At 48.1% G+C, this 12,660-nt stretch overlaps 1 protein-coding gene across 2 annotated transcripts in view; it reads left to right on the forward strand.

The window, feature by feature from the left end:
* Positions 1-12,660, forward strand: part of LRMDA (leucine rich melanocyte differentiation associated) — a 985,984-nt gene that overhangs the window by 540,510 nt on the left and 432,814 nt on the right. For both annotated transcript variants that reach the window (XM_040976019.1, XM_040976020.1), the window contains one exon: positions 7,274-7,400. In XM_040976019.1, the coding sequence (XP_040831953.1) occupies positions 7,274-7,400 (127 nt within the window). The remainder of the gene's footprint in view (positions 1-7,273; positions 7,401-12,660) is intronic.

Here is a 12,660-nt window from a genome sequence, read left to right on the forward strand (position 1 = left end):
TCTGACAAAATAGTTAGAAAGTAAGAAAGTAATAGGAAGAGCCTACTTAACTTGGATCTTGTATATTGTCATTGAAGCCGAAAATGGTTCCCACACTTGTATTACTGACCCATTTCCTTAGGTATTTTCTATGCATGTCTTTTCATTGTGCTTCCATCAGCACTTCAGCCTCTCCTACATGCGGCACAAAGGCCGTTTCCATGTTAGGAGAGTTGAGCATTAGACTGTTAGAGAATGGGTCTTTTGGTTAGTTGAACTTCAGTCTATATTTTGATCTTTACCTTATATATTGTCAAGTTTCATCTGACCAGCTGGAAATGGTGGTTCATTTCTACAGGGCATCATTGGAGCCCCTCTGGTCTCTTATTTAGTATATTTTTAGAATCCTAGCTTTCATGAATGTAATGAACACCCAGTGAAACCGTTCTGCGGAGAGGGTAGGAATACACTCCTCTAGAAACTTCTGAGGCCTCCATCCGTTTCCTTCCGTTGTGTTTCTGAAGCAGTGATGACTCCATGTGAAGTTGTCATGTGCTAGCCTATTCTTGCCTGCCTGTCAGAAGGACATCCTTGGAAGCTTATTCAAAGCCATTCTGAATTCTGGATATAATGTATTTCTTCTCTCTTCGCAGTCAAGCATCTCCATTAACAGCACCTCTCACAGAGCTTGTCATTAATACGCAGAAGCTGCAGATTCAGAGCCTGGGATGGATTACCTTATTTCACAAAGTGTCTGGACTAGTTTATCAGAAATAATGAAAACATAGTAGCTAAATATGAGTGCTATAGCGAATTATAGGCCTTGATAATGAACTTAAAAAGCATATAAAGAGGAAATGAGGTATTAACCTTTTAAAATCTATGTCTCCATTGTTCTTGGAGCTTCGTAGCAGCAAAAGTAAAAAAATATATATATAATCAGGTATGTTAATTCACATTATCCTAAGGCAAGAAAACCCCAGATCTTCAGTGTTATAATTTTATTAGAATCTACTAGATGTAAATTTGTAAAGTCAATCTTTCATAATCTAACTTCTTATCTCCCTTTTCCAGTTGCAGAAACTTTAAGTTTGTGTGTGGGCACTTAGCACTGCGCTCATGCTCCATCATTCTTTGCATGTTGAATTGGGAAGATTTCTTAGGTGTCCTTAGGTGTGGTACGTGATAGCTTCATACCCAACTAGCTACCTTGATCTTAGGTATTGCCTTGGATTCAGATCTATTACACTGATGTTGGATTTTATTTTCTGTAGCTCAGGGATTATCCATCAGGAAGGGTTTGGGGTTTACTTTAACTCCATATAATATACCCTCTTGATGTCTATCAATGCAGCTCGGAGTCCTTTCCAGTCTCTTCTGTTTCCTAAAGAAATTTGTACCTTACTATTGACAAAATTGTGCTGTGGACTAATTTATGCTCGTATATGCATGTATATTTTTGACCATATGTGACCTGAACGGCTGAAAGGCATATGGAGCAAGTAAATATAAATGTATAGATAGGTACCATTTGTGATAGTATACTATATATATAATACTGTAGTTATGGACCCATCTGTCCATTCACACAGGCGTTTAGATAGGACATGAAAGGGGCTGTGATCCAGGTCAGTAGGCTGTTTGCTGGGCTGTCTTCTGGACATGAGCAGTCACATCCTCCTTCCTCTATCCCCCAGTTAGCTTTGGGCATCCTCGTATAGCCTGTCCTGGTCATGTGACATTGGTCGTGTCCTCTATGTACCAGGCACTTCCTTTGCTGTGGGGAATGAGACAGGAGAAGTTACAAGAAGTAACTGGAGAATATAGCACAAGCCGTGCTATTAAATTAACAATTGCATGGGCCAATCAGAATGGTTCCTGGCTAAAACAGGGTTTCTGGTGGCCCTAAAGTGGCCCATGTCTTGACTACCTAGTTGTTGTGTAGTAAAAAGCTCCAAGCAGGGTTGGGGTTGCTACAGGGAATGGCTGAACAACAGGAAAAGTTGTTCAGAGTTGTCGTCATCTCCAACTTCTGTAGATATTTAGATAAGTAATTGTTTAAAAAATTACTTATCTTGTTTCTTAAGCATAGAGACAGCTCCAATCTATTGGCTTCCCCAAATCCCTGGAATAGTTAGGCCTTAGTCCAAACACATGATGGGGAACTCAGTCCAGGTGACACACACATGGTAGTAGGGACCAACTTCTTGGCACCTGACTGTTGCCTCCTGGAGACCACATTGTTAGGAAACTGGAGTGGGGTTAGTGTTGAGCTTCAAACCCATGCCCTCTTATATGGGATGGTTCTGTCCAGGCAGCATCGTAATTGCTAAGCCAAGCTCCTACCCTGTTTAAGTATTTTAACAACTAGTTGTGATGAACCAGTGCAGACTTGCTGAATACCTGTCCTTTCTGTTCTCAGATGAACAAGCCCAGTGTAAGACAGAGATCCCCTGGGCATTCTGACTTTAAAGACACAAGTCCCTCCCAGACCCTGGCCATTGCCTGAGCCCGCTCTCTGTCCTGTCCTTTGGTGTTCTCTCAGACACCCACAGGCTCCAGGCTGCAGAGGGACCAGTTTGCGGGGAGGTACTGAGGGCTGGTTGTGCATCCGGCAGCCTTCCAGGTCTGCCAAGGCTGCGTTGAGACTTCCTTGGGAGGCAGGGCCAATGCATTCAGAATCCCTTGTGGGACCTCTGCCATGAGAGGTAGATCCTTGCAAGGTCCAAAATGCCTGGTACGTAACCACATCCACAGATTGCACTGGGCTCAGTGTTCTCCCAGCTGCAGGTGCCAGTCCCACCAGACCTCAGGGCACTCCATCCGAGGCAGCCAGGGAAGCCTGCTGCAAGGCAGAGGACCAGGCTGCCCACGCTGGCCACTGAGGGTCTCCGGCTCATCACACAGCAGTTCCTCCTTCAATCCCTCTCTTTTTATTTCAAGGTTGTGGGACGCAACTGGTGTTTGTAGCATCTGAACTGGCGCTGTTCAAAAACCGATGTGGACTTACTTGCATTGTGTGGTTCCTGTTCAAAGGGCCTCACAGAGAATAAACAAAAAAGAACACTCGCCAGAACTGCCCTTGCAGATCTGTGGGACTGTCGCCGGGAGGGATATGAGGTGTGTGTGTGTGTTAGACCCTTTAGGTTTCTCATGCCCTTTCTACTTTCTCATTTAAAAATGTGGTTCAAGATATCTGGGTAGGTAGAGTTGAGGAAGGTGGTAAGAATCTCGGTGGAGATCACGTTTTCTTGTTTGGTTTGCAAACACCCCAAGATTCCATTCTGAAATGAGGCTGTACATCATTCTCTGTACCTATCATGGGATCTGAGGGTAGCTGTTCCCACTGTCCTCTGCCCGTCTTATGCCAGACCTAGGTCACCCTGGGGCTGGCAGGGAGCACAGGGAAGAGGGGGTTCTTTCTTGGCCCAGTGTATCCCCTGGGAGTTGGAGTGGGGCTCTGCAGGTGTTGCCAGTCAGCTTCAAGGTAGAATGTACAGTCTGGTTTTTGCTGGCTAAGGGGCAGGGAGGGGCTGTTACACTAAGGTGGCTGTGCCCCAGCCCACTGCTCCAGCCGCAGGGTCCTACTTCTCCTCTCTGGTGTGTGACCATTTTCAGTGAAAGCATGAAGGGTGGTTGCTGAGTTTATGCCCATCCAGGAGTAGAGGGGTATGAGGTTCCAGGGACCATGGCTTTGTGAGACCTGCTGCCCTGCCCAAGGCCCCTTTGCAGCCTGGGCAAGGCAGCGGCTGCCTGTTTAGCATTGCTGTGTTTATAAGCTAATGAGGGCAGAGTGTGAGCCACAGGCGATGATGCTGGGATATTAACTGTGACAGGAAGCTTGATCATAATTATCTTAACGAGGATAGGGTTAATTACAGTGGAAACTTAAAAGTTGTCTCTGTTTGAATCCGCTGGAGCCCAATGCGTTGTGATGTTTTGTCATTTTGATGTGTCTTTGGAGAAAGCACTGGGACCCTCCCCACAGCTGCAGCTGTTCCAGGGGGAGTCCAGGCCCAGCCTTGTGACCAAAGTAGCTGAACCAGTATCTAGGGGTGGTATCAGGGCTGTTTTTCTGCTGGGGAGGCAGGAAGCAGGCAGTCTACAACATATTCCAGGCAAATTGGCAGTTGCATGTCCCGTTTTCTGGGTGGCCTTTGGTGGCTTCCGGCCAGTGCCGACCTCTCTGCAGCTGGCTGCACCTGGGCCCCAGGTACATGTCTGCCTTCTGGCTCTCGACATCGCAGCCACTCCTAAGGGAGCTGATTCATGACCCTGGCTTGGCCATCGCTGCTCCACCAGGGATTCTTTGTAGGGTGTGCTTGTTGGCCACACGCAAGGGTAGAGCAGACATTACAGTCCTGCAGTGTTGTTCCTGTCCCCGTTGTTGCTACCGAGTTAAGCGGCCTAGGTCTGTGTGTGTCATGTAAGCCCTTGGCCCTCTTACGTCACTGAAGAGCACAAATCTGTTTGCAAGTATCTGGTATCCTCCTGCAGGGTGTGAACTCAGAGATGGATGTGAATCAGTTCTCTCCTTCTCCTTCCTGGACCTCAAACAACAAACAGGAGCAGGAACATTTCAAGAAAATAAACAGTGACCCTAACTTGCGGGTAGATTTCTTGGTCTCCGCCCAGCAACTGATTCCTACAAATTCTGCCCTTTCCTTCCACTGCTGTCTCCCTCAGCTCTAGAATCCAGCTGACTAAATCACTAGGTCTGCATCACATTGCTGACATGACAACAGGGATGTATGAATTAGCAGCTGCTGACTTACGGGCCTCCCTTACACGGCGTAAGGAATCGCGAGAGCAGACAGGTGACAGCGGGGCTGGAGACACTTCTGGCTGAGGTTTCATTCTGTGTGGAGCTCAGCCAGCGCTCGCCCCGTGGGGCTGTGTCCTCTCCGTGGGGGTGGCACCGTTTGCCCTTCCCCGTGCCGGTCGCTCCGCGTTCTGCGTGCCCTGAAGCACTCCTGGGGGTGGGGAAAGCTTTCTTGTGTCTGCCAGTTGCCGGCCATTTGCTGGTCCTCAGGAGAAGCGTGTAATATTTGCATAACATCCCGGGAACAATGGGGTGTGGATGTGGCTTTTGAGCAGAGCCCCACTGATGTTGGCGTACAAAGGACTGATTAGCGGCCCTCGTGGCAGGTGGTCTCAGCCCCGCTCACTCATGGCAAAAACCCGGCCTGATCCTGAGAAGCACTTGTGCTCACAACTCCTCTGAAGGAAGGGATGAAAAGGCCTCTGAGGAGTCTGCATGCTGCAGTTGGAAGGAACTAGAAAATGCACGCATGCACACACGCACACACACAGGAGCGCACACACACAGGTTTTCCACATTATGCATTTTCCCACAGACTTTTTGAAGACCCTTCAGAAAGGTTTGTTCTTCTGCCGACCCTCTAAGTCCTCAACACATTCCTCAAGGTCAGGATCTCAGGAAACATTGAATGGAAGGGGGGGGAGGCAAGGAGCTGGCATTTGCCGTGACTTCATGCTCTTTTGCTTATTCTACCCTGAGGCCCTTTGAGCAGGAAGACGCATAGAACGAACTAGTGAGTCCAGGATCAGTTTTTGAACGGCTCAGCTTCATATTCCACAGACGTGCTGGAGCTGGGGTTCAAGGCCCAGACCTGCCTGCTCGGGTGTGTGCCCGTTGGGACTTGCCTCCCAGAACTTTGCAGAGAAAGGGAAGAGGAAGCAGGCACTGCAATGGGATGAACCCAGGGCCCTCCACAGGCAATGTGGGCGGCCTGGTGCACCTGCCTTGGGGTGGGCCACTCTGAGTGCTGGGGCTTGGGTGGGGCCTGCTGAGGTCTGGCAGGAACGTGGCGTGCAAGCAGAGCAGCCCTGGGCCCAATGGACTGTGCAGATTTGAGGACTTATAAGGCATGTTTCTCCTGGGGCGGGAGGGGTGGGATGAACTCTCTGGTGTGTAGCCCCATAGCAGAGGTCCCAGCAGGGAGCTCAGGGTGCCTTAGGGAGCTCTGGCCCAAAGGCCACACTCAGCTGTGCAGACAGGGTGCTGGGACACAAGCACTGTCAGTAAATGGATCAGTCGTGCTGCCGACTGCCTGATCTGTCACATTTTACAGGGATCCCGGGCAAGTCCTGCCTCTGCTCGGCACCGTAGCTCAGCTGTCAGCCTGTGCAAGCTCAGCACATCTCTTGGGTCTGGCAGGTGCAGGAGCTGGGAGTCCGTCTCTCTCTGTAAGCAGGGGCCTGGCTTTAATTAACGTCTGTGTGAGCCTGGGCAGGCACTTGCGCCCCACTGCCCGGTTACCACAACACCCCTGAGAGCCCATAAAATTAAGAGTTCACTTTCAGCTCCATGCATAAACAATGCTATTTCCCCAATTCTAAAACATACATACATGTATGCATACATCTATTTATATATATGTACATAGATATAATTTTTCCCCTGAGCTTGGTTCTTGATTCTTTCAGATGCGTTTTTACAGCTTCAACCTCTCCACTGCTACAGTCAACTTTTTTTTTTTCAAAATAAATAAAGTGAAAAATCCACTTTCCATAAATTAAAAACGAAACTTCAATCCGGCAGCTCTGAAGGCCCGAGTTCCCTTCCCTCAGCCCTAAACAAAAAAAAAACAAAAACAAATAAAAGAAATTCCGCAGAGCCAAGATTAGCGCTCACACTGCTTAGGTAATCCCGCAGATGCCTGGTATTTTGGGGCAGCCATGGGGAACCTGGGTAGAAGCAAATTAAGTGATTAGTAACGAAGGGGGGAAAAGGCAGAGGATGTAAGAAGACCGGGAAGGAACAAGAGCCTGCCGTGTGCCGGGGAGAACCGCTACGAAATGATACTTGAAGTTATATTTATTATTGTAAGAGGGGTATGATATTTCTGGGCAGAAATGATGGATGACAACTTAAATTTGTGTCCAGGGAATGAAGGTGAATGGTGACACAGTTATTTATCTTGGGAATGGAAGTTAGGGTCAGCCCAGGCTGGGTGCCTGGAGGCACAAGACATTGACAAATTTATCCTGCAGGCCGTTTCTGAAGCCCTTTGTTTTGGATCCTGGCTACTCACTAACTGACCCTCATCCTTCATGTCGGCAATGCGTGAAGGATGCCAGCGGCCCCCTTCTCCCCCGCCGCCCCCCACCCCGGCTCCCGCTCCTAATTCTTGTCATTCACTTTGCTGACAGGCGCCAAGCCCAGACTATTCCCAGTCCTGAAAGGGAAGGTTAAAATATTTATTTCGGCTCATAATGGCCTCCCTGATTTAGTGCGGGATCATTTTTCCTGTTGCCTTTGTCATTGCAGGTCACTGGAAGGACTGAGAGCGTTCGGGAGCCTGGAGGAACTCATCTTGGACAACAATCTGCTGGGGGACGACCTCGTGTTGCCAGGGTTACCGCGGCTCCATACCTTAACCCTCAACAAGAACCGAATATCCTTTCCCCCGCTGCTCCCCGTCCGGCCCCACCGTGGCCCCCGCCCCCCGCCCCGACACAAATACCTGCGAAATGTCAAAAGGAGAGTTTTACGTGTCCGCCAGATTAAAGTATGTGACACGCAGTCCCGCGGGCAGACAAAGCGCTCTGTCTTCTGGCACTCGGGACACTTCAGAGTAATTTATTAGAGGTCATTCATAAATGAAATGCACCATTATATCTTCCTGTTGCCCCGTTTTAGTGTAGAGAGCTAAGTTATGGCTGTGAAGAAATCTTTTTAATAGATAAAAATAGAGAAAGAAAATCATGTCAGCGCTGGCCGGGGCGGACGGCGCGCGAGGCCGCCGCGGCTCTGGGCTTGGGCTGGCGTGGGAGGGCGACCTCTGGTGGGCAGCAGAGGGCGGTGCGGCGCAGGAAGCGGCCGCCGCCTCCTCCGCCGAGGGTTCTAGAAAGCTCTGAGGCGGTGAGAGAGAGAAGTGCGGAGCCCCGGCCCGCCTGCGCCCGCCCTGGTGGAGCCCTCAGCGGCCTGGGAGAAGACCAAGGGCCGCTGACTGACCGCTGCCTGTGTGTGAGGCCCGTGGGGGACCCCCTGTTTGCTGGCTGGCGGAATTGGGGATACTGCCGGCCCGGGACGCGGTCCCCCAGCAGGGGTGGGCTGCTGGCTTGCTTCACCTCTGCCCTTTGTGCCTAAAGCCAGGCAGAGAGTGCAGCTTCTCTCAGTGTTTGTGAAGGAATGAGCCCCTGCCTTCGTTGTTCCTTGCCTCACCCTCCTAGGGCCTAGGCTCTGGGCCGGGTGCTTCAGGTATGCACATACACAAAGACAAATACATGCACTACATACATATATGTGTGTGTGTACATATATATACACATATATTCCTATACAAACTATATATATTCACACAATTTGTAACACTTTAAACATCAAATACTAAATATATTGTTAGCATATGTGGTATGTATATTTTATATATTGTGCTTTAGACACAAATATTATAATATTTGGCATATTATTTTTCATTTGGACCAAGCCCTGTGAGAAGGTCATGGTCATTCCATTTCTTTGGATGTGGAAAGACATAAGGAAGAGGCCTGGAGGCAATAAGAAGAGGCTGCTTCCAGCTGAGGCTTTTGCTCTGTCCCTGTCTAAAGTCCTTGCCATTCTGTTGTGTTGCTGCAAATTTGACATCTAGTCACTTTTAAGAAAAAGAGTTTTATTTAATTTAGATGAAAATCGGAGGCAGAGGAGGGCTTGTAGATGCCCTTGGAAGCCCAGGCTGGGAGGGTTGAGGCTCGGAGATGGGGACTCAGCTGGGCTGTCCTAGGCAGGTCTCAGGAACTCAGCTGTGTGAAGCATTGCCTGTTGCGTCCTCGTCTGCGCACGTTAGCAGAAAGCTGGGATTCAGTGTGGAGTTGGAACTCAGACGCAGGGACTCTGCAATGCCGTACAGGAGACCCAGGTGGCACCCTAATGAATCCACCCAACTACTGCCATTTCGTTAGGCTGTTGACAGGCTGTTTGGCACTTGGAGCAAATGTACACGGTAAGTTAGAGGAAGAAGGGGCTGACGTTGTGGCACTCTGGGTTAAGCTACCACCTATGACCTGGCACTCACTGTGAGCTCTGGTTAGAGCCCTGGCTGCTCCCTCTGATCCAGCTCCCTGCGCATGCTCTTGGGAACAACTATGGAAGATGGCCCAATGCTTGGGCCCCTGTCATCCAATGTGGAGGAGTGGAGTCCCTAGCTCCTGATCTCAGCCAGGCCCGGCCCTGACTGTGGAGCCCATCTGGGCGAAGAACCAGCAGATGGAAGGTCCTCCCCCACTCCCATAACTTTGCCTTTCAAATAAAATAAATATTTCAAACAGTGAAAAATTCCCCCTAAATCGTAAAATAAAGGCAAGTATACAGTTTAGTTTTAACTTAGATACGCAAGTGAGCTTTGAAAGCAATCAGGAAAACATTTGTAAGCTACTTTTTGACACTTCAAGCCATAAATTAATTTGTATTATTTTAAATATTATCTTGGCCAAATCTTGCTGTTGTGATATGATGGACTAAGTAGTTTAAACATCAGACATTTATTTCTCACATTCTAGTGGCTCAAGCTTTGAGATCAAGATGCCAGCATGGCTAGGTTCCTCTTCGTTTTTTTTTTAAATGTTCATTTATTTAGTTCATTTTCACGAAAGGCAGAGCAACAGAGCAAGTGCCAGGGAGCCAGCTAAACAGAGGGAGATGTCTTCCATCCTCTGGGTCATGCTCTGAATGTTTGCAGCGGACGGGGCTGGGCCAGGCCGCACTCAGAAGCCTGGAATTCTTGCTGGGTCTCCCGCATGGATGGCCAGGGTCCAGGCGCTCAAGGCATCATCTTCTATAGCCCAGGCTATCTGAAGCAGAGGAGCCAGGACTTGAACCAGCACTGCAGTGTGGGATGCAGCCGCCCAGGCAAAGTGCATTCCACTGCACCACAATACCTGCTCCGTGCTTGGGTTCTTGGTGATGACACTTTTTCCTACGCCTTCTCATGGCGCAGAGAAAGAAGAAAGAAGCTGCCCGTTCTTCTCTTACGGTGATGCCAGTCCCATCAAGTGGGCTCTGCTTGCATGGCCTGGTTTCTTAGGTTCGAAGGATTACATAATTGGGTGTTAGGATTGCAGTGTAAGAATCCGGAAGTGACATAAGCACTCAGTCCTGACTACAGGAGTATATCTGGTAGGGATACCTCAGTAGAAATGAAGGGGAGATTCGAAGTCTTTGTCATGAAAAAAAAAAAAAAACCTGGGTGTGTTTTTCCATTTGCTACTTTTAGTCAGCCAAGTTTCCCATTGATGGGAAACTCACTGTGTTCAGTGTGTCTTAGGACTTTTCAGATCGAATGTTTGCAAAGCCATCAAGCACAAAAGGATTGGTTAGAATTTGCTGATCTGGTTTCTGCTTTGTGCCCGTGCTGTGTCCTGTGTCCCAGTGACGGTAGAATATTCTCGTATTAGGGACATGGATTCATGGATTAGCTTTGTCACACGGAGCTGTGTGGCTTTAGACAAGTCATCCTCTCCGAAGCCCTGTATATGTTTTGCTAAGTTGGACTAGATGGAAGTTATAGTCTTGGTGTTGCTGTCACCAGCGTTTGGTGAGCCTCTTAGCTCCAGAATCCCGAGAGATCTTGCCGTCTTAGGAGTCCTCTGCCTGCCCCACCTTCTCCATTGTGCGAGTTATGTTGAGGAAGCAATGATGATGGCCTGGTGAGGCTGCAGCATCGGGCACTGTGTTGTGAACCTGATCCCAGCATTTACCAGTGGGTATAGGAGCCCAGGGTTGCTCTCAGTGTGCAGTGTGACTTCGTTTCTTTCCTCCTTTCCCTTCTGGGCTCAGAGTGAGAGCAGGTGATACAACAGACGGTCTTCCCAACCTAACACTTTAACTTGAATTTTGCTATAAATTTAGAAAGTGTGAGAGATCGAGAGAGTGAGCACACATACACTTGCTAGTTGATTCCCTAAATATCTGCAGCAGGTGGGGTGAGTTCAAGGCTGATGCGACACTCAGCTTACGTCTCCCTTGCGTGTGTCAGGAATCCAATTGCTGGAGCCATAACTGATGCCTCGCAGAGTCTATTTTCGGATTAAGATGGAGTTGGGATTCAGAGGTTCGAGTCAACTCAGGCACTGGTGTGAAGTGTGCCTTAACGGTCAGGCCAGTCAACCTCTGCCCCCAGCCAGGTACTTCTGACTCTGTCTTTATAGCCATCTGACTTCTGTTGCTTCAGAATGTGTGAGTGGCTCAGCCTGACCGATGATTACTGGGTTTATTGCTATCATAGCAATATTGCTCAGACTGTAATGGTGATGTATATTATTTAATAGCAATATTGCTCTTGCTACCGTGTGAGGGGCTTTTTATGTAGGCTCTGCCTCTCTTTGGCTGCATAATAATATACCCCCAAATTCCGTGGCTTACTTTATGTCTTTGCAAATCAGCTGTTGGATCAACTATTTGGCAAAGGCTTAATTGGATGCTTCTGCCACTGGCATTGCTTTGGGCCTGTTATGCAGTCACGTTATCCAGAGGTCGCACTGGGGTTGGATAGTCTAAGATGACCTCATTTGTTTCTGGAGCCGAGTGGTGATTGTAGTCTGAACTGCACGTCTCTGACATTGTAGCATAAACAGTTGCTCATGGGAGGAGTGTTTCCAAGAGCACATGCTTCATGAGGTGTTAGCAAATAAGTTTTCAGGTCCTACTTATATCATCTGTATTGATGTCCCTATGGCCAAAGCAAGTCACATCCAAAATGCAAAGCAGATGGAAAAGGTGGCTCTCCAATGTGTGAATATAAAAAAAACACATCTCAATTTTCTCACAGTCTAGTGCACAGGTCTTAGTATCTTGTCTCCTTAATGTTTCAGTTCATATCTTTGATAAAGCAAGCTCTAGAATCTGTTAATCCTTGGTCTGCTAACAAGGTGCTGGCTCTTTTTTGTAGACTGACTGTTAAATACATTAGGAATATTGCTGTCAGCTAAAGTGAAGTTTGTCTCAAACTTTTGTGAAGTTAGTTTTGATTTTTAATAGACTTTTTAAAAGATTAATTTATTTTTATTAGAAAAGCAGAGAGAAGGAGACACAGATAGAAAGATCCTCTCTCCACTGGCTACCTCCCCAAATGGTTGCAATGGCTGGAGCTGAGCCGATCTAAACCCAGGAGCCTTTACTGGATCTCCCATGTGAGTGCGGAGTCCCAAGGCTTTGGGCCTTCCTCCACCCCACTCCCAGGCCACAAGCAGGGAGCTGGATGATAAGCGGAGCAGCCAGGACATGAACTGACATTCACGTGGGATCCTAGTGCATGCAAGGCAACGCAAGGATTCAGCCACTGAGCCATTGTACTGGGTCCTAATTGATTCTTGACATGTGTAGAATGGTCCTTTACTCTACTTACATTTATGCGTCTCAAAAATATCTAGATTTCTTTTTATTTGGATTTACTCACAATCAAGTTTCTCTGTAACAATGTTTGGTGTTATTTGTCCATGAGAACTGGAGGTGTCACAGTCAGATGGAGAAGCTCCCAAATAGGAGTTGATGACAGCAGATACTGATGCAAGTCTTTGTGACGGGTACCCTGTCTACCACTTGCTGTGAGACCTTGGACTTGTTGCTTGGAGTAGAGGCCTAGGATTCCTCTGCAAAATGGGGACAGTAGTCGTAGCCACCCCATAGGTTGTTTTATTTTTGTTTTTTTTTAATTAAAT

The sequence above is a fragment of the Ochotona curzoniae genome, unplaced genomic scaffold, assembly GCF_017591425.1.
Source record: "Ochotona curzoniae isolate NIBS_2020 unplaced genomic scaffold, NIBS_Ocur_1.0 contig_2692, whole genome shotgun sequence".
NCBI lineage: Eukaryota > Metazoa > Chordata > Mammalia > Lagomorpha > Ochotonidae > Ochotona > Ochotona curzoniae.